General features: G+C 37.8%; 1 protein-coding gene across 9 annotated transcripts; it reads right to left on the reverse strand.

Moving 5' to 3' along the window:
* Window positions 1-1025: 1025 nt before the first annotated feature.
* On the reverse strand, window positions 1026-25274 carry ATXN3 (ataxin 3). 9 transcript variants are annotated; one of them, XM_077819282.1, is made up of 12 exons: window positions 19682-19770; window positions 15558-15722; window positions 14963-15007; window positions 13392-13477; window positions 12837-12903; window positions 9659-9746; window positions 9231-9363; window positions 8396-8571; window positions 7657-7780; window positions 5673-5761; window positions 4971-4992; window positions 1026-4789 (listed from the first exon to the last, which is right to left on the reverse strand). In XM_077819282.1, the coding sequence occupies exons 1-11, from the start codon at window positions 19751-19753 to the stop codon at window positions 4988-4990; spliced, it is 1050 nt and encodes a 349-aa protein (XP_077675408.1). In that variant the 5' UTR covers window positions 19754-19770; the 3' UTR covers window positions 1026-4789; window positions 4971-4987. The 9 variants fall into 9 exon arrangements, 8 of the variants coding, with proteins under 8 accessions (XP_077675408.1, XP_077675411.1, XP_077675407.1 ...); XR_013346418.1 differs by having other exon boundaries at window positions 4773-4789; window positions 4883-4992; XM_077819285.1 differs by lacking the exons at window positions 4971-4992; window positions 19682-19770 and adding an exon at window positions 24648-25274.
* Between the last annotated feature and the right edge of the window lie 152 nt (window positions 25275-25426).

The raw sequence follows: 25426 nt of genomic DNA on the forward strand, positions 1-25426 counted from the left end.
GTTGTGTGGATTTAAAGAAAGACGTTAACATTTTGAGTTGGTAAAACCAGACTAAAAATTACATGTGTGGAGAGACTGGGGTCGGCGGGGGGAAGAGAGAATAGCAGGTCAAATGTTGTGTTAATAAATCTTGATAGTGTCCCCTTAAACCATAAATTTGGAATAAAGCAAAGAACCATGTATTTATGCTAGAAACCTATCATTTTTATGCAATATGAAGCTACTTAATTTCTTCAGTACAAGATGCAAAAGCACAGCTTTTTTTAGCAAATTTTGTAAGTAAAAAATGAACAGGAATGTAAGAAACCTTTCAATTTTGAAAGTACAGAAAGTGAGTAATTATAGTGGACCAATTTTAAGGTATTACTAATTTTGTCTTTACTTGGCTAAGGAAATAAGTGTCTTTTTTTTTTCAGACTGAATTTGTTTTAAAAGGTTGTTCATTAGGAATTATGAAAATTCAGTGGAATTAATCCACAACTATTTTGTATGAGCCACCAAAGTCATCTGATTAATCTTATATTTGACAAATCAAATTTCACATTTTTTCCTCTTATCATGGATTCTGATTTTAAATACCTTAGAACCAAAAACCCAAGGAGATGTACTGCTGATAGGAACTGTACAATAAGATTCCTTTGCAAATACAAATTTTGGAGATGAGCCCACATAAATTCAGAAAAAAGATTAAAATTGGTATATTTTAACATGCAGTTGAAACACTACAAAATATACTAAATTCTGGATACTGTCTCCTCCTAGTCAGTTTATGATCATCTTAATGCTTTTTTGTTCACTCACTTTTAAAAACATGATTAGCAGTTTCCTAAATAAGATAGAACATTTTGTGAATGACACAAATATTTGGCTGAGATTTGGAGGTGGAATTGCATTTACTATGCATCTGTAGCAAGTACTTTACATAACTTTCTGTCCACCCCATATACACAGAATATTATGGATTCATAATAACCAAATAAGTACTATTATTAATATATATTTTAAGAAGTACAGCAACCAAGAGGTTCATATAAGTATTTATTTGCAACATAAAACCTGTGAAGTGTATTTGAAAATGAAGTTTAACCGTAATTTACATTTAACCACTACTTCTATCATGCTAAAAGAGGATGTTTTGATACCATATGAAGCCCAAACACAGGAGATTGGAAACCAGTTTCCTTCTACTTCTGGTTTAATGTCAGAAGAATTTTAGGTTGTTAGAACATTATAGTGCAGAGTTTATATTATAGTGCCTAAAATTAACCATAATTAAACATGATTGTGGCCTGGCGTGAAACTGTTATAGCACGATCATTTCCTTACCTAGAAGGACAGAAAAAAAGTTACAATCATGTTGCAGAACTGTGTTTTAATTCTGTAGCTACCCAACATGGGTATCACTTTTTCTTCCCTGACTTCTGTGGACAGAAGACCATACTACATCACATGGACCATAATAATGATAAACATGGTAATTTTTGTAGGATAGACAGGATCTAAAGATATTACAAATGTCAGACTGGAACAAAAATAATTTATTCTCCTGCATAATGGGTTCTCTATCACTAATGCTACAATATTAAGATGAAACTTCAGCTTCAAAAGATGGCTACTGCTAGCAAAAGACTCAATTAGTTTAAACTTTATTTACAAAAGGGTTTCACAATTTATACGTCAGTAAGTGCTTATCACTTAAAGAATGCACACTGAGCAAACGAGATCAGTTTTTACTGATGGCTTCTAGGCAGCTCCACATATTCTGTACTTTGGATCTACACTGTAATATGTGTATTGTGGCTAGTTCATATTCACCTTTTCCTTCGGTGCAATTCATGTATGTAGCCTCAAGGGCTACCTCTCAACTGATTCACTAACAGGTCACCAGTCTGAGTGAGATTATTATTCCTCAGAATCCAAGTGCACATTTAGCTCACTTAATTTTTAGAATGATACTGTTTACTGAAAGGAATATGGTTATCCATAAAATCTGATTCACCCTTTTGTGCCTTTTAAGCATTATATGATCTTACATTCCTTGTATGCTACAATATTAGGCAGTGAGGTGATTTGAGGATGGATTTGGTGCTTTAATCATGAACTTCCATGCTTTAGTGATTATAATTCACATCACTAGAATATAGGAGTTCAGATTTTTATATAAGAATGCTACAGTATATAGCCAAAGAAATATTAATTTAACATAACTGAAGAGGAAGTTAATTACATCTTAAAAAAGAAGTCTTTTAACCAGTCTTTACAAATCTGTATCCATTTATAAAGATAAAACCCTGCATTTTAAATTAAGTCAAATAAGTTCATCCAGCTGTTGCTTGCATCATGCCAAAAAGGAGAATGTTTATGACAGGCAAAATGTAGGCAGAGAAAAAGAAAAATATCATAATGAATTTCCAGCCACACAAAAACAATATTTCATGCTTTATATGCGTCCTTTCCCACTTTCATTTTCAAGGAACAGTGAATCTTGAAGCCAAAATCTATACTGATAGGTTTATGCAGCCATTCAACATTGCAAAGTTGTGTGTGTGTTTATTTTTTTTCTAAAAGCAGTGACTTTGTTTTAAAAATTTGGTGCAGAAGGCATGGCAAAAGAGTTAATCTGTTAGTCAGTTAGGCAGACTGAAATCACAACAGTATTGCCTAAAAAGAATAATAATGGTGGAGCTAAAAAAGCAATTCTGAAGAGCATTACTTGTCCTCTGGTCAAATCCACGTTGCCTTACTCATGCAAGTGATCCTACTGAAATCAGTGGAAATTAAGCATACAAGTAAAAGAAACAGGATTTGGCCTAAGGATCTTTTTACAGTAATATTCTAAGCCATCAAGAAGCCATCATTCTACACAAATCTTTACCAAAACCTAACGGCCCTTTTATATACAGTACTATTCTGTGCTGAATGTTTATTTCCATCTAATTATGATTCACTCTAACTAATTACAATTAAATACATTACTATGTTGCAATAGTATAATTTTAAAATATTTTGGTAAAGAAATCAAATGTATAGTTTCAAAAGATTATTCTTAGAATGTCTGTGGCAACTGCTTACATACTAAGTGAAAAACAGCTTAAACACCATACATCTATAAACATATTTCCATATAATTTATATGTAAACAGAATTTATATTTAAAGCACCATTTATGAAAAATGAACATGTTTAAACTGTTGCAGTAAAGTTGAAAGCCAAATTTGGTCACTCTGTCGCACATTCATCTTGAGTATCAAAGAGTAAGTCTTATAACTGATTGAACAAGCTAGCTTGCATACTTTGCTCCCTATTTTTCTCAGTAACAGAAACAACATGATAAACAAATTGTAAGGTGCATGAATGAAGGCCATTCCTGAAAAAAGTTGTAAAATTCTGACAAAATAGAAGATATTTGTAAAAAGCATTTGAGAAAAAACATGCGCGCACATACAAACAAACAGTCAATCTTAACAAAGCTACTTGCACAGGGGTCATTTCAGATTGCAGAAATGCACCTTAGATACGTGGCACTGAAATTATGGCATCTAAATCTCTCACCCTCCTTTCCCCCACTCTGAACACAGCTTGGTGAACTAACTAACCAGGGAAGAGATAGCTGTTCTTACTAGTAGTGTGAAAAAAGAAATGGTGAGAGGCCAAGGTAAGGGGAGGAACTCAAAGAGAAAAAACAGAAGACAAAACAGGAGAAGTAAAGACAAGAAGAAACTGTTTAGCCTAACTGGCAACATGTTATGTCTCACTCACAGAAAGAAATGCCATCTTCAGCATTCAGTGGAAAGAGTATGAAGAGGGTGCCAAATCATCTGACCTGAAGTAAGAAAATTGGAGAAATCTTTGACATGAACCTTCCTTTAACGATGATTTTCAAATAATGCTAAAGATACTGCAAGTACAAAAAAGGTAAAAGATCTTAAATCATTAAGATATAATGCTACTCAAGTTAAATACAAATATATTGAATATTTTTATTTTGAAATGCCAAGACCTCATGGTTTTGTGTTTCTTTTGCAGAAATGATCCTATCACAAGCACACAAAACAGCAGAACAGAAAGCTCTGTTCTAAGTTCTGGGAAGTGAAACACCATCAATTGTTGCAGGAGAAACATAGAACCATGAACTCAGGTTCTAGACGGTAAAAGATTAAAATTTTAAAATGTGCTTACTGGTTTTAAAATTTGTCCATATTTTCTATTAATGATTTAAGAGCCTAACTTTTTTGTATTTATTTTTAAAATTATTATTGAATGGTATCTGAGTTCACTGATAAGAAAACTGTACTAATTTAGTGATTTTGTGCTGAATTCTCCAAGCAGCTGACATTTAATAAGAAAGGAAGGTAAATTATACTTGCCCCTTATTTGGGGCATCCAACACACAGGCCCTGAACCTACAAGGCACTTAACTTTGCTCACTTCAGTTATCCTCCTGAAGTCAATGAAACTACTCACCTGAGCAAAGTTATGCACGTGTTGAAGTGTTTTGCAGCATCAGGGCCATAATTTCCAAATTGGTCCAATCTTTTTGTTATTTTCAGATCCCCTTTTAACTCTGACCCCCTTCTTTTCATCTGTGGTAAGACAATATCTTGTCTCTGAAATGAACCCGCCTTGTACAGCATCCACACAAGAATATTATAATGGAGATTGAGTGTTCTGACAAAAGAAAAAACATTATTTTGTCATTTCTTTTCTTCTGTATTCAGGCAGTTCCTAACAGTTTCCAAGGACATATTCATGGCTGCTTGAAGCATGTCTTCTTCACTCATATCGCCTCCTGCCAGAAGCCAAACATACACAAAATATTTATGTCTAATTATTTCTGGAATGCAGCTATAAAAAAGTAAACATTTTTCATATCACTTCTTGCCTCGTTTCTATTTGTTTATCATTCCATGTTTTTTCAGATGTCTTTTGCTTTTTTGTTTTCTATTATCAAATGATCATTTCAGACTTACTTTTCAATGCACTGTAATCATTCTATAAAAAGATATGAAATAATGTATAATTAATTTTAGATCTCTGATATTTAACATTAGTAATGTTTACAGATTTATTTTCTCTCTCAATTACGTTAACATGTTTCCACACATAATTAAAAATAATAAATGTCTCTGATCCAGCCTAATGTACTTTTTATAAAACTTGAGACTAGACATTTAGAGACAGATTTATTTTTCAGCACGCATCCTGTTGTTGGTAATAAGAAGTGCTGCATACACCTGCACCAAGAGCTACCATACTATATTCAACTAGAAACAAACAAAAGAAAGTAAAACTAGAACCTGTCTGATCTAATAGCAGAGCTGTGCACTCCCAAGAAGGAGAGAGCTACATTCAATCACTATCTCTACATTCTTAGGCAACAAGGGCTGAGAGCAGTGTGCAGGTAATACAGTACACTACTGTGGGACAGGTGATCTCATATCACTCAAGAGTGACCCTTTCGGCTAACATAGCAGAACTGGCTCTCTAAGAGCCCTATTGTATCCTCCCCAGCAAGAAAAATAGTGGGTATGTCATGCAGCCCCAAGGGCAGTTGTTAGGGGAGTTAAAGGCAAGGAAAATTGGGGAACTCTTCTCAGCAAAGAGAGAACCCACCAGGGGAAAAATCTAGATTAACATCTGTGTTTAAAACCGTAGGTTGAATAAAACAATACCTGGGTCTGTTCCTAGTGCATTTGAACTTGTAGTTGGCTTATCATGTATATCTGGGGTCTGGCCTTGCTGCTGTGACTGTTGCTGCTGTCTGAAATTACCATAATAGTTTAAATTAATGAAAAAAAACAAAACTAGCAGGAAAAACATAGTATAAACTAGACAAACTTCTAAGTTCCTAGTATCTGGTAGACTTCAAGTTACCACATTTATACTTTAGTTAAGAAAATATTAGCAAACACAAAGCTGACCGTGAGATAATCCAGAACCTCTGGGTTTTATATTAGGCACTCCACTATATTCTGATCCCTGCAAATAATTTGATCCACAAAAAAAGGAGGGGGGGCAGAAAATAGATAGCTAGCTACTATCAACTTTAAGGAACCATGGTGGGTAGTCAGAATTATGAAAAAGGGAGCTTAGAGGTTCTTTACCTATGTTCAACATCATACACTGTATAGTGTGGCCAACTGTCCAGGATTGTCCTGGAGTCTCCAGGAATGAAAGATTAGTCTTTAATTAAAGAGAATGCCATGTGATGAAACCTCCAGGAATTCATCCAACTAAAGCTGGCAATCCTATATGCAGGGTTGTTGTAGCTGTGTCAGTCCCATGATATGAGAAAGACAAGGTGTGGGGGGGTAATATCTTTTATTGGACCAACTTCTGTTGGTGAAAGAGAGATGCTTTCGAGCACAGTGTAAGCTCGAAAGCTTGTCTCTGTCACCAATGGAAGTTGGTTCAATAAAATATATTAACCCACCCACTTCGTCTCTCTTATACCATACATTAAAAGACAAAGAACTTTAAAATACCAGAGAAAGTCACAATTTATACTATTTAATTTTAACATTTATATCAGCTTTGATATTTTTCAATTATTATCAGTTTCACTTGCCATTCCTTACTGTTAGGGTTCCAAACATTGCAGGAAAATATTTAGCTGTTAAAAACAACTGTTTTTATTGGATTAAAAAAAAAAAGTGTGAAACATTTCCCTGGATCTGATGCTTTACATCTGTTCCCCCCACGCCAAAATTTACATATAGGTCCAAATTTAAATTCAGTCTCCATTTAAAGCTCCTCATCTTGCCTTTATCGTCTCTTTTTCTAAAGTCCTGTTCTGACTGCTCCCCTTTGCAAAAAAGTCATTTTTCATTCTATGGAAAGCCAATGAGTGAGAAATATTTGGATGGTGTTAGGCACCATCATATGCCTTTGCACCCAAATCCCTTCAATTCAAATGTCTGGCAGTCTCATCGCCTTACTACTTCACTTTTCCTTCTGGTTCCCCTCTCCTTCCTCACTAGAAGATCAAGACTGAGAGAAGAAAAAGCAATAATAACAACAGAAAAGATGGAACTGGTTTATAGTTCTGAAGCAGAAGCTGAATTGGTATTAAGAATCTACTCGCTCATCTCTGTGGTTAGCAGAGAACAAGATCTGCTCAACCTTTTGTTCAGAGGGTGAAGGACTCAATAGATGAAAATTATGTGACTCCCTGCATTTATATCTCACCTCTCAGGCACATATCCCCACTAAATATTGATAGTGCACTCCACGAAAAAAACAACACACTCATTAAATCATGAAGAGCACTATCACATGATACAGTCCTCAATACCCCAGAAGCAAGGCTCAATAGAAGGACACATACCCTCTATAAAATAATTAGTGTTATTTATAACAATACTCCTAAGACTTCATGTAAAATAGTATCTTAGTACCTATGTGTGCACGTGCATTCACGTAGCTGGACCTTTACCTTACTGGCAAGCAAGCAAGCAAGCAAGCAATCTTCTCCTAACTGGTATCTCAAGGAACTAATTAGAAGCTACAGGATTTCCAGAATACAGTGCTAAAAAGGCCATTTTTTTAAAAAATAGCTAAATAAAGCTAAATCTGACCTCGTGTGAAAGAATATTATACTATCCTAAGATATAATTATTTCAATAAGCAAATTTAGTTTTCCACCAGATACTTTACTTTTCAAAATATGTCTGTCTTCTCCTTCGCAGCTCTTCTGAAGAAAGAGATTCAGACTGACTTGTACCAGATGAATGTGGTATATTCTGCGATACACAGTCTGAAAACTCACTTCGATGGCCTCCTAAAGTTAGAACATGGCATTTCATTACACCAATTAAGATGGGAAATTTTAAACTAACAAATGTAACGTAGCTAAAATTACCTCTCCAAATCTCGAAGAAGAAAAAAATTGTTTATAACGTGATCATCATATACAAAAATCTAATCTCTATTACTACAGACAAAAGTCTTGAAACAATAGATCTGGCAAGGAGCGAATGGCTCAGGGGACTGGGGAACAAAGAACTTCCCCTGAAGATTAATGGTTCAAATCTACCCAAGGCAGTAGCCAACCTAAAAATCAATATTATCTAATGGTTATTTAGATGTCTATGTGAATAAGATGAACTTTCAGTATACTTCCTAGTGATCAACTATTCACATCATAACTGACAACATTTTTAAAGAGTCACAAGGAAAGGACCAAAGTTCACACTTAAGTATCCCTTCATGCCTAGGATACAGACTTTCCAGAAGGCCTGTCCAGGGGGGCTGAGACACATTTGCAGGGAAAACAGCTACTGTACTTGACCCTATGAACAGATTTCAGCTGTCGGATTTCACCTTTCACAAGAACTCAACTAGTCAAGTGATCACTGGATAAGTATTGTAGATTCTTTTTAAGTAAGTCTTTTACCTTGCATACTAAGTTGAATGGCTCTACGAAGATCAGCTTCTTCATCTTCCATATCAATTTCCTGTCTACTTAGAGCAAGGGCTCTTTGGAAATTCTCCTCATCTTCATCTAACATGCCTGTTCCATCAAAGGGATGGTTAATGTCTAAAGCTTGTTCCAGGTCAGTTTTTTGCACCCTGCAAAAAAAAGAAAAAAAAGAATAATATTTTGCATTGATTTAGCTCTGCATTTTCAGGGTACTGTAAGAACAGTCTTATCTTCACAACACACCTCTGAGGTAGTTAAATATTTTCCCCATTTTACAAATGAAAAACAGAAGTACAAAAGAAATTAAGTGATTTGTCCATAATCACAGTGCTAGTCAGTGTCACAGTGAAGGGCAGAACTCAGAAATTTGTGGTTCCCAGTCCCATGCTCTATCAACTGTGGCTATATTGCCCCACAAGATCTCTGTTTTTACCTATTGCAGAGCCATGGAAGTTAACCTGTATACCAAGAGAAAGGAACATTTATGAAGTAATTCCTTTGCAAATTTAAAGCTCTCTTAAATCTCTTTAAAAGCAATAAAATTTAACCATGATTAAATGCAACAAAACTATACCAGGCTGACTAGAGTATTTTAAAATGTTTTAAGATTTGGAAACATTTAAGGATTCATGTTGTAAAATATAGCAGCTTTACAACTTGGTGAAATTATAATAGTATACATAATGAATTAGAGGTATCTAATACTACTTTGTAAGTTTACTTAGAAATAAGTGCCTTGGTTGTAGGCATCAGTTGCTAAAAAAAATCATGTTCAACACGATTAAAAATAAATCTTTATTTACCTTACCTTTCATCTCTTGATTGTGCAGGCTCTTCCCCAATCAGTTTTGGTCGCTGCATCTGCTGTACCTGAATCATTTGCAGTAGTTGGTCGGCCTCACAATCTGGCAGGTCACCCTTTACAACAAATATAGAATAACCTGGGAATAATAAAAGCAGAAATACTAAGTATAAGGTGTGTGGATTATTAAATACCCCCAACTAAATATACAATGAAATAAAAAAAGATGTACTTTATTACCAGCAATATAATACAGACATTCAATATTAGACTTTGCCTTTCATTACAAGGATTGTATAGTTATTTCACTGATTCAGTCACAAAACTAATGTAGATAGACTGGATACAAACACTCTTATAAATAAAGGTTAATTATCTGATTTTAATCATGTGCTTTCAAGCAATGAGGTTTAACATTTGCAAACTAGTATTACCTTCCTGTTGTAACTGAGCCAAGAAAAGTGCAAGGTATGTATCTGATATTAGTTCTGGACCCATCAGGAGAGAGTTCAAGTTAAACCACTGTAATTTAAAAACAAAAAAAGATTTGAGAGAAAAAAATTAGCATGGAATTTATTTTTGGGAACTCTGGTCAATTTCCATGATGAAATATCCGATTTGTAAACTAATCATGGGAAATATCAAAAATTCCTTTCAAGCACAAAAGCACAACAACATAAGTATTGCTACCTGCCACCCTTCAAACAGTCCTCAGCTGACACAAACTCTGAAACTTTACAGGGAAATTTATGTAACTTCAGGCTCCCTCCCTACTAACATCAGGAGAGTTTAAAGGGGAGAAAGTTGAACAATTTTTATGGCATGGCTTCTGCTGTTACTTTATGATACTGTTTATTCTGGTATGCAGAATGGTTTGTTCTTGGAGATTGTCATTTGAAACACTGAGGATTTTTTCCCTTCTGTCACTTCACCATAGATTTATATTTTTAGTAGAGGGTGGACAGAATTCCTATTTAAAGGGATGGCTGAAGAAACAGCTAAGTATTTTCTGTTAAGAATATGCATAACAGTGCTGCCTTTAATTGCAGATACTATAAAAAAAGACTGCTTTAATCATACGTAACTGGTTTTGCTACATGTATTTTAAAGATAATTATATCAACCAACTTCACTTGGAATGTTTTTATTATTTATGTCACAAACACAACCTATATTAGGAGGAGGTGAGACAGGATGTAAAGATGTGTCCGTATAAATCACCGCACACACACACACACAACTCCAAAAGTCCAATTAGTCATCAATAGTAATTCTGGTAATGACTGAAAGTGTATCCAATTTGGGGAGATATGGATATTACAGGGGCCATTAAAACTATCAGACATATCTCTTGACACTATCTTGAATAAATGCAAGTGCCTGAAGAAAAATTCTTCACAACACCCTTCCATTGTGTTCAAATCATGACCTTCCAGAACCACTCCAGATGGCAAGAGAATTCAGTTTCCATTCCATACAATTCTTGGCCAATCTGCTGAAACTGTCAACAAGAGTAGTAATTAATATAGAAGTACATTCTCTGTGATAGAGGTTAATGTCCATTGATAGCTAGAATGAGACTATTAATTCATTTCAGATGCTACTGAACCACCAATACTTTTGGGCCCAATCCTGCAACATTTTAAACACATTTAAATGAAATCTGTGGACTCCTCGTGTCCTTGAAGTAGAACATATATGTGTTAGCAGGACTGGGGTCTTGATTACTGTTCATCAGGAATGGAGTCATCAAGAAGTCATGGAGTCATCCATATCATACTGCCAACATTCTACCCCATCCACTTCACAAAATTTCCTCTTTTTTTAAATAAAAAATCCCAAATGGTGTGTGGGCCAAGGGTGTGGGGCAGAGATAAAAAGGTAAGGTATTGATATATGTACATGAGTGTTGGGCTTTTAAAATGGGGAGTGAGCAAAAAGCCTTTTAGAGAGAATAATTTTACTTTATAGTATAACAAATACTAGAGATGAAAGACTCAAATTAATTGAAGCATTAGCTTCACTGAGCTAATCTATTTTGTCTAGGGATGGATTATTAACTATTAAAACGAATCCTCCTTCTATATTACTCTCTGACTAGACACCAAGAAGTGCTTTATTGTGATTATAAACTATGTAACACCTAAAAAAAATAAAGTATTAAACCCAAATAAAAAACAAAACAAAAAAGTCAGTGACAGAAATAGCAGCTTACCAAAAAAATCTGAACTACACATACACATTTAGCCTGGAATGCTCTCCCCAGCAGACAATAGTTTTAAAGTGAACACTAATGCCCCTTCGATATAAAACATGAAAAAATGCTTACAAAGTTAACATAATTCTTTTTAAACTAATCCCGAATGTAAAGTCTGTAATGTATTCCCCATTTTCACCATTTACGCCAGATGTCATTTCCACTTGAAGTAAACCACAATATAAGTGCATTTTTGAAATTTGTATTGGCCTGAAAAATCATCACTAGTATAAGGTATCACTTGCAGTCAAACCATTCTGAGTTTTAATTTCTTAACAAAGAGGCTTTATCTGGAATGTTGTGTGCATTCAATGAGCCTTTTCAGTAGAAAATAAAAAGCTTCAGTGCCATATTAAGGGCAGTGGCATGGTTAGTTTCATCTACAAAAAGATTACTTATTTTTTCTCATCTGGATGTCAGCATGGCAGCAGATTCCAAAAACCTTATTCGTGGCTATGTGAGCTCCTTTCCATTATTGTAGATGTTTTCACAAAGCTTACTTCAGGAGTGTTTTATACATTTTAAAAATGTAGTTTAGTAATATGAAGAATTATAGAATGTCATCTAGAAAGGGACAACTTTGATTGGCATTCTCTCTCTGTGTGTTAAAAAGACCCAACTTTTTCTGATCTATCTGGCTGTTTGGTTATGAACACTTCATACACACACACCATCCCTTATTTTTAGCAATCTATTTTACTATTCATCCCTCCTAAAAGCTCTCCTAAGTCCTACAGAGTTAAAAGCTGTTTCTACTTTTCCCCACTACAATCCCTACTAATACCTCTCCAATGTTGGCAAACATAAATATTCAAAGGTCTAATGTGTTAATCACATTTCCCATATACCGACTAGCCATTTTAGATGCACAGAAACTACCTGCAATTTATTTTTACAGTGTCAACAATGCCAATGTAATCGTATTGTGTAATGCAGCAAATACAAAAAAAATCTGACCCTCAGTACCTCTTTATAATGTATAAAGATGACCTCAAACTTTTTTCAGAAGTATGATTTTCTGGCTGTTTGTTATATTAAGTCTTCTCTTTTCTGACAAACATGTAGTGAAGTCACATAGAGCTGTAACTAGAGCTGCAGCTCTTGCTTCCTATGACAGCATGCAGATTCTTAGGGGATCTGATCCAGAGTCCTTCCTTAGGCCAATATTCATGCCAAGCTGCCTAGCAGCATTATGATATAAATAAGCATTTATCCAACCTATTTATTTGGGATAGTCTAAAACAAATTTCAACCCAGATCTTCAAAAGATGACAGGCTAGCACATGGCCTCATTGCAACCATTCTTTCCACCCCCGTTCTGAAGTCAACTTTTAAATAAAAAAAGACAAGGTCACCTGTTTTCCTAACTTTCGAACTGTAAACCAGTGTTCCTTATAATTACAAATAAATGATCTTTCATTTCTGTAAAAAGAAAAACACAAGGTATACATAAAATTAAATTCTCTAATATTGGAGCTCATACTAAATTTTAAATTCTTTGTTATTACTAATTTATAAATAAATGACAATATTTTGGCAATACAATGCAACTACTGATGCTACAGAGTGTTTAAATTGCTCTTATTATAATTCGTAATATTTTAAAGTGTTCTTTTTAACTATGTACTGAAGTCTATATAAACCTGGTAATTTCATAAAGCATATATGACATCACATGCAACTCAATCAGCATACTGTGATGCCACAGATACTGAGATGTCATGAAGGCTCAGAGGACAGATCATATTAATCCCCAAAATATGAAAAATAAAAGGCTGAGGGGATAAAACGGGAAACATCAAAATGTAACAGAGCTTGAAATAGCAATTTTAAAAGAAACTTAGTAATCACAGATTTTCAGCGTTACTTTTCTGTAAAATGAAAGCAGGGTGCTAAAAAGAAAGTCTTACATAGGGTCGATCCCGAGCCTCTGATACTCTGGGCTGTTGAAGAGGATTAGTTCTAAACCCCAAACTTTCAAGGCATTGCTTATAACCTGTCAAAAAATAGTACTTTTCATGAGACAAACCAGTCAACTCCAAATTTAAGCAATGCAACCATTTTAACCACTATGAACAATTATATTGTTTTCATAAAGCTGTGCTTTTAAAAAGTTGATATAAAAAGGAAAACTCGGGATCATAATATTCAAAATGCAACCTTCATGAATCTATGATCACCACACAACATAGATAGCATATACAACAAAGATGAATTACAAAACTAGTTTGACAGAGAGATTCTCGCAAAGCGCACCTCCTTGATTATGTTATAGCCTTATATCCAGCTGTATGCGTATTACCTTTTTATTTTCACCCTCAAAACTATGTTATTAAAACCATTTGGCATTTTGCAGCCATTAAGATAACATAAGAAACAATATTAGGGCTACTGTTAACATATTTAGGGATCATCTGTTCTCATCTTTTTTGAAGACATGTCCACTAAGGCTTTTAACTCAAATAGGTTAACTTTGCTACACTACAAACTAGAATCATGTTGCAACAAGGTCCCTGACTCCATTACAACTTGTGCAGACCCGAGCATCAAGGCTTACTAAAAATCCTAGACTTCCAACTAGGCATCTCCCTAATATTTGCTAAAGTTCTAACTCATTTTAAACATTATTCAGTACGTTTGAAATTTATGGATGGAATCAAACCTCCTAACACTACTCACTTAAAGCTGTTTGGGACAAAGGTTTGGGGAGATTAACAATTCATCCTCACCTCAGCCAGTCAATAGTGCAGCAAGTGAGCAAAGAGATGGTAGGGCAAGAAAGTAGAAACAAAGTAGGAAGCAATTTTTATCAGCTTCAAGGTCACTGCAGCACAATTAGGAAGTAAGAAATTGCCATACTGGCAATGGCAGAAAATATATTTCAGAAATGAGACTGGGAAGTAAAATGAGCAAATAAAAAGAGAGCCCTGTGCATCTACAAAACAGAGTAATATGACCAGAAGCTTACATGAAAGTATGGAAAGAAAAACTGACCAACATACATGGGGGCCACAAGAAGAGAAACAAAAGGTACAGAGCATGACCTAGGGATCCAGTATAGGTAAAAGCTACAAGTCTGGGGTTTTTATGGGGTTTTTGGTTCTATTACAGGTATTTAAAAGATTAATTACATGTTAGGTAAGTTCCCTTTTTAAAAATAAACTTTTTTCCAAATAGCTCTAAAGTTTCAGAAGTGTGGAATAAAGCCTTTGGAACACAGATTCTGCAACTTTTTCATTGTGCAGATCACTTTGTAAGAGAAGGATTCTCTCATGGACCCTGTAATCACCAGGAAGGCCTCTATAGTCCATAATTTAAATCCAATGCTCTAGAAAGCCAGAACTCTCCTGCATTAATCCTACACACTAGAAATTGGAGAAGAATTACTAAATGTTATCAAAATTCTTTTGAAGAAAATATATATATATAATGCAACTGCACTGGTTGTAAGAAATTGTTCTGACCACAGAGTCATGCTTACTTGAATGGAGAAGTAGCCACTGTCATCCATATTTCCAGAAGGCTGCTGTTCAATGTGGGGTGGAGGAGAAAAAGAAAAATTGTAATCAGTTCACACTTCTAAAAAGGCTTATGAGACATCAAGTGTTAAAATAAATACAATCACGTACACCTACAGCAGAGACTCTGTACACCCATTTCGAAAAAAGACTGTTTGCCCTGCCCAAAATACACTTTTAGTGAAAAAACTCAAGCCTTTATATTAGCAATACCTAGCACTCAGAACAAAGACAGGACACTGGAATTTCTGTATTCTTTTCCCAGCTGCGCCACTGGCTTATTGTATGACCTCAGGCAAATCCCACATCCTTCTCTCCATGCCTGTAAGATGGGGATAATATATTTCTCATAGAAGTGTTGTGATGCTTTAGAAGTGAATTAATGTTTTTAAATGCCAATTTGACATACTTATATGAAAAAGACTACAAAATTGAAAAGCATTATCACCTGAAAATGGAACTTCCATAACAAAGCAAGAATGACAAATATGTAAAACAAAAATTATGTTTCAAGAAACCGAACAGATGTCAAGCAAATAAGGTTAAAATGATTGTTACCTGTAAAAACGTTCTGTACTCTTCACTAGAAACTCCTCCCTCTGCCATTCTTATTCTCTCTTCCTCATCTAGCTGCTGTGCAATAGAAGATAACTCCACAGGGCTAAAATATTCCCCTTGTAGTAAGTTATTCAGACAGTGCTGAGCGCACAATGAGCCTTCTTGCTAAAATTGTAAAGGATCAAAAATATATATAAGAATTGTTCTAATGTTTGGTTACATCTTCATTGCTTCAATCATCTATGTTTACCAAGGGAGTATATTTACCCGCAAAGCTTTCCTACAGTGCATTACTTGTCTGGCTTTAGAATACCAAAAAGACCATCTCTGACACATGCATACAGACCCCGGGTTATTTCACAAGAAATGTAAACATTTTTAGTTGATGAATTTACTTTTAATTTAGAAGGTAATTTAAGAATTGGCCAGTGACAGAAGTCTCTGCAGACTGATAAAGACACCGAGGGACTCCAGCTATTCTTGCAAACCACAGCAGCTACAGACTTCATTCTCTCCCAAGTAGCCTCCACACGTGACTCTTTCATTCTCCATACCAGATGCACTTGTCCCATATAAGTCTCCCTCTTCTTTTCCCTCCACAACAGTGCCATGTGCCCCTATGTCGCTTCCCCCATCTTTCAGGTGTACTGAGGTTTTTCTTTGGTGACATTAAGGGTAAATTGAGGGCCAAGCAGAGGGAGAAAAGAAAATTAGGCTCATAATTTATAACTGAAAATAGCTTTAACCTTAAATATGGAGACATAGCATTCTTTCATAATTAGAAGCCTCGTCATTCAACCTTGTCCTGACATACATTTGTGCTCTGGCCATTCATTTATTAAAGCTTTCAACATTTTACCCTAGAGCAGAACTTCCTGTCTTTTACAGTAGTGGCTCCTTAGGCATGGAGCTTGCCCCACTTAGACCTATCTGAAAAGGTAGCCTTACCTACCTTTTAAAATTATATTATTTTCTTTTCACGCTTGATTTTATGGTTAAGAATTTGACGCGTGTGTATTAAAGTACTTTAACTATAAATACCTACGCAGCATTCTGACTACTTTGGTAGGAAATGGGGGCACTACCAGTGAACTGAAATGTAGATCTTTATTTGAAATGATGTCACATACACACTTGCTCACATTTTTCCCCGGTGAAGGTAATTAAAATTGAGGGCATGGTAAATAGTGAAGAGAACAGGTCACTGATTCAGAGTAATTTACATCACTTGGTAAACTGGCCACAAGCAAACAATATGCATTTTAATATGGCTAAATGTAAATGCACACATCTGGGAACAAAGAATGTAGGCCATATTTGTAGGATGGAAACACTATCCTGCAAAGCAGTGACTAAAAAAGATTTGGGTGTCATGGCGCATAATCAGCTGAACATGAGCTTTCAAGGGGAGGATGTGGCCAAAAGAGCTAATGAGATCCTGGGATGCATAAACAGGGGAATCTAGAGTAGTAATAGAGAGGTCATTTTATCTCTGTAGTTGGCTCTAGCACAACCACTGCTGGAATACTGTGTCCAGTTCTGATGTTCACAATTCAAGAAGGGGGTTGATTAATTGGAAAGAGTCCAGAGAAGAGCCATGAGAATGTGTAAAGAATTAGAAAACATGCCTTATGGTGACAGACTCAAGGAGCTCAATCTATTTATCTTAACAAAGAGAAGGTTAAGGAATGACTTGCTCACAGTCTATAACAGGAATCTCAAACACGCGGCTCGCGGAGTTATTTGCTGCGTCCCGCCAAGCTCCCCTCTCCACCGAGTTATTTCCTGCAGCTGCCAAGCTTCCCTCCCCCGCCGTCTCCCCTCCCACCCCCGCACGCCACGTCCCTGCTCCTCTGCCTACCTCCAGGTACGTCCCACCGCCAAACAGCTGTTTGGCGACGCTTAGCGTTTTCCAGGAGGGAAGGGGGAGGAGCAGGGACCCGCACGCTCAGGGGAGGTGGAGAAGAGGGGAGATTTGGGGAAGGGGTTGGAATAGGGGCAGGGAAGGAGTGGGAAGAGGTGGGGCAGAGGCAGGGCCTCATGGAAGGGGTGGAGTGGGGGCAGGGCCGGGGGGAGCACGGGGAGGGGTGTCAGTGATGTGGCCCTTGGGCCAATATACTAGTCCTCATGTGGCCCTGGTGGTGATTTGAGTTTGAGATTCCTGGTCTATAAGTACCTATATGAGGAACAAACATTTAATAATGGGCTCTTCAGTCTAGCAAACAAAGGTATGACACAAACCAATGACTGGAAATTGAACCTACACAAGTTCAGACCAGAAATAAAGGATACATTTTAATGCCGACAGTAATTAACCATTGGAACAATTCAACAAGGATTGTGGTAGACCCTTCATCATTGTCAATTTTTAAATCAAAATAGAAAAACATCCCAACAGATAAATTCCAGGAATTATTTTGGGGAAGTTCTATGGCTTGTTCTAGACAGGAGGTCAGACTAGATTATCACGATTCTGGATTTAGAATCTATGAAAATAATTATTACAACAGAATAAAAATACACGTTGCTTACTGCTTAAGATATCTAACCAGATGTTTTACCTCTACCTAAGTAATCTAACTACTAAATTGTTAAAGAGCAAGTATGTTTCTATATATGTAAACACATTTCCTGTACTGCAGGCTGATGTAAAATATTTGAAGTTTACACCACTTACACAATAATTGCCATTTATTATGTAACTTTGATCTTCTTATTTATACTCCACCCTTTAATCTACCTTCAGCAGAATTACTTCTATCATTCCAATCCTATAAAGCCATCTTTCCACAGTAATTTATTTTAAAACAAAAAATGTTGGGGTTTTTTGTTTGTTTTTTAAATTCCCCTTCCACACATGGCAGTCTAGGTCAGACAGGAAGTAGTTTGGTTTAGTTACTGTATCTCTTGGTAACTAGAGCAACCTTCATTTACAAAAGGAAGTTTATTAAGAATGACAATTTGAAAAACTATTATTAATAACAAAGATGGTTAAAGAAACTAAATTACAGGAAGCACATAAACAAGACACTAGAATGTGATGGTGTGATATAGAGATTATTGTTTAGGAGTTTGGAGGCAATCATGAGTAGCAGAGATACTTGTAATCTGAAACAAAACATTTAGCACTTATATGATGCTTTACATTTTCGGAAGCACTATACAGACATTAAATAAATTTTAACACCACCCACTTTGAAGTAAGTGTCATAATCTCAACTCTGTACATGCAGAAACTGAGGCAGAGAGAGGTTGTGATAAGGCAAGGCACAGCAAGACAGAAGAAGTCAGGAATAGAGCTCAGATTTCCTGCTTCCCATCTTTATGCTCATTTCTCATTTAAGCCATGCTGCCTGTCTCAAGAGAGTAAAAACTTCATTCTGCACGATCAAATTATTTCTGTATTTATCTTTAAAGGACCAAGAAAAAAAATCAGGAAATAAAACTCAGCATGACAAAAAGTTGCTCTATAAAAGGAAGTAATATTGATACTTGTTTGTGAGCACTTTTGAAGCTTTATAGACTTATTTGTCAAGCCATTTTTTGAAACCACTCAGCTGCTAGGGACTTCAGTATTAGCAAGTTAGGCCAGCAGACTGCCTGAAAATCAGTTTCCCCTTCTGAAAGGGGCCTAGATTTCTTCTAAGATATATTTAGTTGAACTGTCATTTCACCTGGCTCTCCCCCTTCCACTTGAGAGGAACCTTATCAACACTCAGATGCTATAGTAGGGGGCAACAGAACATCAAAATCAATTGGATAAGAGAATTTAGTCAGGGGGTTGTTCTGGGGAGTGTTTAAAAGACAGTTCCAAGTACTACTCTGCTCTGAGTCATCCACGGGATGGAGGAAACTCACCAACCCCCGCTCCCAGCCACGGGCTACGACTCCCTTCACTTCCCCCGCCCCAGGCTGCCGCTCCGCTGCCACCTGCCAACCCCCTCCCCGCCACAGGCTACCACCCCTTTTTCCTTTCCTTTCCTTTCCTCTCCTCTCCCAACCCCTACCCAGGCCTCTGAAATACCCATCCCCCCATCCAACCGCTGGCTCTCTGCCGCGCCCTCCCCCCACTTCTGAGCCCCCCGCTCAACCGTAAACACGCCCTCCCCTCGCCGCTCACTCACCCTCTCGTGGAAGATGGCCTCCATGTTTATTTGTCCCGAGCCAGCAGCAGCCTCCACCTCACGTGACCACATCCCAGCCCCACAGCAGCCAATCATCGCAGCTGCCCGCGCACCCCCTTGCCCTCTTCCCACCACGTGATCTTACCCCGCCCAATAAACCGCGGCCTCTCCAGCTCCCTGACAGTCATGTGATCACAACATCGATGCTCGCGCTTGAGTCCTGCGGGGCGGGGGTTCCAGGAGCCAGAAGCGGCTTCGGGGCTGGCATAGCTGGCGCGGGCGCCCCCGTCGGCTCCCAGGGGAAGCGGGGGCTGGGCGCCACAGTCAGAGCCTCCGCCCCAAGCTCAGAGCTATGATCTGAAGAGCTTTGTTAGCATACTGCAACCCCTTGATTACCCATGGGGTCTCAGCTGTCTGCCCAGTAACGAACTGGCTAGAGCTGTGCCTAAGACCCTCCGCCCTGTCTGTCACAAGCCCTGTATTGCCAGTAGCAGATGGATATTAGCCCACACCTCCATAGTATTTTAAGGGGGCAGGGTTGTGCTTTGCGAGCAGCAGGGTCTGTTCTATTCCTCCAGGTGCCAGGCCCTTCCAAAATCCATCCTGTTCAGCATGGTGACAATTCTTAGTTAGCCACAGTTTTGTCACAATGCCCATATATTATTCTACAGGAACTCAGTCAGCAATTAATTTAATTCACTTTCAAAGCAGATTATCCTCTTTCCCATAGCTGCCCATTTAATGGAATGGAAGAATTGTCAGCTGGCTTCAGGGCATTTTAAAGAAATAAAGTGGAAAAAAAGTCTGCCGCTGTAGGCATGCCCTATGTCAGTCTGTATGAATTATGAAGTGCATTTCCGACTCTCTCCTTTATCAGTACAAATGGTGGCATGCAAAAACCAAAGACTAGGATTGTTATTTTTTAAGTGAACCAGCTCTCTGCTCTGCTGACCTAAACCTCTTTCTCTCTCTCCTTCCCGCAAACTCATTCATTTCAACCGATATAAGGGAGGATGCAAATGAAGAAGTTGCCGAAAGGCAGTGAGAGGCAATGAGTATTGAAGGCAAGGGAGGAAAAAGAGGGAGGGGAGAGTAGAATACAGAGAAATTGGAGGGGAGGAGCTCCAGCAGAAGGAGGATGGGGATAGAACAGCGCAAAAGGGAAAAGAGAAGAGAGAGGAAGAGGTATTTTTAAGATTGCGGTAGCATCAGAAATATGTTAGGCTCTTTCCACACGTGAGGAAGGTACAGCTCCTGTCTCAAAAAGTTTACTGGGACAGAAAAATTCTGATCATGCTCATCCTCAGTAAATAGGATAAGGGAGAAAGAATCAGCAAAGAACAGCAAAGACAAAATCATCTGAATCACCCATCACTCTAATATCTGAACACTAAGGCACTCAGATACCAAACTGATGGGTATGGCCCGAACACCATTAACTGATCACTCCTAGGAGGAACTGCGGGCTAGTGCACGTAATTTATGCTACAAATCCATCAGAGTATTGTTTAGGTTGGGGTGGGCAAACTTTTTGGCTGGGGGGGCCACATCTATGTGGGGAAATTGCATGCAGGGCCACAAATGTAGGGCTGGTGCAGCAGGGGGCGTGGTGTGCAGGAAGGGGCTCAGGGCAAAGGTTGGGGCATAAGAGAGGGCACAGAGTGCAGGAGGGGGCTCAGGACAGGGGTTGGGGCATAAGAGAGGGCACAGAGTGCAGGAGGGGGCTCAGGACAGGGGTTGGGGTGCAGAGGGGTGCAGAGTGTGGGAGGGGGCTGAGGGCAGGGGGTTAGGGTGCAGGAAGGGTACGGGAGCAGCTTGAGCAGCGCTGGGGGGGCAGTGGCACACAGCAGGGGACGAAGGTAGGCTCCCTGCCTGCCCTGGCCATGCACCGCTCCCAGAAGTGGTCAGCACCACATCCCTGCAGCCACTGTTCCCTCTAAGCTGTGTGCACGCGCACAGATCCGAAACAGCACACACACAAAAAATGAAATACTACATCAGAGCCAGGCCGAAATATCATTTACGTGTGACTTTTGACATTGTTTGCCCGCCATCTATCAACACAGCCAGATTCTACTAGCTGGCACCAAGGGCGGGGGGGGGAGGGGAGGGAAAGGAGGGCAATGAATCGTACCCCTCCCCGTCAGCATTTCAAATATGGAATGTTGACCACATTGGGACGTGGGGACCCACATATCTCCATTTTCCCGTGTTTTTTTGCCGCAGATGCATGGATGTGATCGGAGCTATGCACAAACTTCCAGTATCTTGATGTGAATGATCTCCCATTTGCCCTTTTGTCAAGTCACACTGTTAAGTGCATTGAAATAGTAGCCATATCATAAAAGTTTTAATTTTAAATAAACCAATCTGGTAAAAAATCAATCCCAAAATGTCACAGCCTACAGGTCTAAAGTGTAAAAGAACAATGACTTCATTTGAAGCTAGATGACTGGATGAGACTATAGAGATGGTTACACCGAAGTCACATAGTGTAATGCTTGTTAAACTTTGTGAAATATTCACAGATGATGAGGACAACAAAGTGGCTTGTGTATATTGTCGAGATACCAGAGCTTCGGGAGAATTTTCAACAGGAAGAACATGGAACGATGTATGGAAGTTGGATTTCTTAAAGCGTCATCTGTCAAATCCCTCTGTTCAAAATACAAAGACTTTCTTGCTGAAGAGATTGTTATAGTCAGTCAGTACAATGACTCCAATTTTCAGTAGCAGAAAGAATCAAAAACCAACTGGTTTTAAGTTTCCCGGATATGATGACGTTTGCTCATCAGAACGAACAGTTTCAGGATCTTACAAAGTTGATGGATATTGGAGGAACATTTCTAGCATTAAGTGCAGACTGTGAGCATGGCTTTAGCTTAATGAACACTCTAAAAAACAAACTATGGAATCATTTACAAGTAGATCATCTGGACATGCTGATGTGTATTAAGAGTTACCAGCTCGATGGAGGACTGAGATCTGGACAGAGTTTATATTGAATTGGCAAATGAAAAAGATCGCAGGAAAAAACAATAAGGTTAGTTTAGCAGTCTTTGACATTTTGACCAATAAGGAAATTAAAATGCATTTGTAATTACATATCTTATTCTTGGCTGATAATCGTTTATTGATATTTTTTAGGAAAATTTTAAATTTAAAACAAACTAATTTTTCTTTTTTTCCTTTTCCCTTTTTTTTTTTTTAAACTTAGGATGTATCTATCTGAAAACCATATAAATTGACATAATAGCATACTTATTAAATTGTGTTTATTATATGTTTATCAAAATCTTTTAGGAAACTTGTATAGAATGAAAGGTGAAAGAAGACACCAAACAGGCAGAAGCCTATGGACTGATAATGATCAATATGTGCTTGATATATGCTCATGTCTATAAAAAAGATCATAAACCGTAATGCTTAAAACTAACTACTGCTTCACGAAGAATGGTTAAATTTCCTTTTTCTAAGTATTTAAAAATGACATTTATAAAATAAAATATAAAATAACCCCGCCCCCCCCCCCAGGGTCACAGGGACATGGTGCCAGTAGTCTGCCCACCCCTGGTTTAGGTGGATGACATTTCTTGAGTACAGAAAAATAGGTCTTCCAAAGGAGCATGCCCCAACATTAGGTGCTTAAATTTGGAGTTTTCCTCTTTCCAGCTGAGCTGTCCCAGTAGTCTACAACTTCATCTGTGGTAAATTATGGGCTTTCTGGGAGGTAATACATTCTGATTACTGTCCTATTCTTGCTCTGTCATCATTTAGGAGAAACAGAAGTGGGAAGTACTGACTCCACTTCATAATGACTAAAAAGTCTCACCTGCATTGCTCTCTATAACATCATTCTAAATTCAACACCACAAGGATCGTGGTGTAAGTTAATACTGATACCAAAACTCACTGAAACCCATTGAGAACTGTGGAACAGCAGCAGTTGGAGAAACCATAGGCTTTTCACAGCAGCCAGTCTGGGAGGTATTGAATCAATATGCAGATTTATGGAAAGATTTATGAAAGACCCTTTCATGTTCTGCAGGAGAGCAACCACTGCGAGAAAAATCAGTGAAACTCCATGACTGAATTCAAGGCTGTGTTTTAAGCACCTTTACACCACACCATAATCATAAAAGGTCTGGGAAGCAGCTGGAACCCCTCCCGCACAGCCAAAAATGTCCCCAGTACAGGGAATTCCTTGAAGAACACAGAGTTATTAATTATTTGTATTGCTGTAGCACCAAGGAGGCCCCATCACGGACCAGTATCCTGATGAGCTGGGCACAGTAGAAACACAGAACCAAATATCCTCCAGTCCCTGGCTCCAGCCACTTACCATCTAACATAATGCCCCATCATCCCTACCCCTCACAGGTCTTGGTGCAAAGAAGAGCCTGCGGCATGGCCCATAAATGGTTTCTGGAAGTTTCCATAACTTACAGCAGTTCCAAAGGCTGCTCCACTTTATGCTGGGTGCATGGCAGACACCTAGCCAGACCGAGAATTTGCAACATGCCATAGGACAAAAGCACCTGTGCCCAGGCCATGGCTACACCCTCTGAACTGCTCAGAATACGTACATGAGAACAATAAGGTAGAGGACCAACAGGTCTCTCTACTTCATAATGATTTAGGGCAAACACACACACTTTGTTATAACTAAACCAGTATTTTTTAAAAAAAAAAAAAACTGAGAGGGACCAAGTGTGGACCATGTTTTCAGAAGTCTTAAAAGAGCAACACTCTGATGCGGAAGTTACAGAATCCAAACCACCAAAAAAGAAAATCAACCTTCTGCTGGTGGCATCTGACTCAGATGATGAAAATGAACATGTGCCAGTCTGTACTGCTTTGGACTGTTATCAAACAGAACCCATCATCAGCAATGACATGTCCTCTGGAATGGTGGTTGAAGTATGAAGGGACATATGAATCTTTAGCCCATTTGGCATGTAAATACCTTGCAAAGCCAGCTACAAAAGTGCCATGCGAACGCCTGTTCTTGCTTCCAGGTGACACTGTAAAGAAGAAGCAGGCAGCATTATCTCCTGCAAATTGTAACCAACCTTGTTTGTCTGAGTGATTGGCTGACCAAGAAGTAGGACTGAGTGGACTTGTAGGCTCTAAAGTTTTACACTGGTTTATTTTTTAATGCAATTTTTTTTTTAACATAATTCTACATTTATAAGTTCAACTTTCAGGATATAGAGATTGCACTACAGTACTTGTATGAGGTAAACTGAAAAATAATTTTTTTTGTTTTGATTTTTACAGTGCAAATATTTGTAATAAAAAGTAAATATAAGTGAGCACTGTACACTTTGTATTCTGTGTTGTAACTGAAATTAATATATTTGAAAACGTAGTAAACATCCAAAAATACTTAAAATAAATGGTATTCTATTGTTGTTTAACAATGCGAATAATAGTGATTAATTTTTTAAATTGCTTGACAGCCCTAGTTTTAAATGAGTGCCTTTTACATAGTTTTTCTGTTTACTGTGTACGTTTTTTCCTTAGGAACAAGACTTTTTAGAAAAAACATTTCTGAACAGGATATTTATTAGTCATATGATTAAATTGTCCTTCAAAATGGAAATGGAGAACGGGGAATTAAATTGGCAGAGCTAAACTACGCTTTTTAGTGGCTTTATATTTTTTTAATACTAGGAACGAAGTATATCAAGTGTAAAAACATGGTTCCCGTTCCACGGATGACACAGTAACAAAGACATCATC

The sequence above is a fragment of the Eretmochelys imbricata genome, chromosome 6, assembly GCF_965152235.1.
Source record: "Eretmochelys imbricata isolate rEreImb1 chromosome 6, rEreImb1.hap1, whole genome shotgun sequence".
Taxonomy (NCBI): Eukaryota; Metazoa; Chordata; order Testudines; family Cheloniidae; genus Eretmochelys; species Eretmochelys imbricata.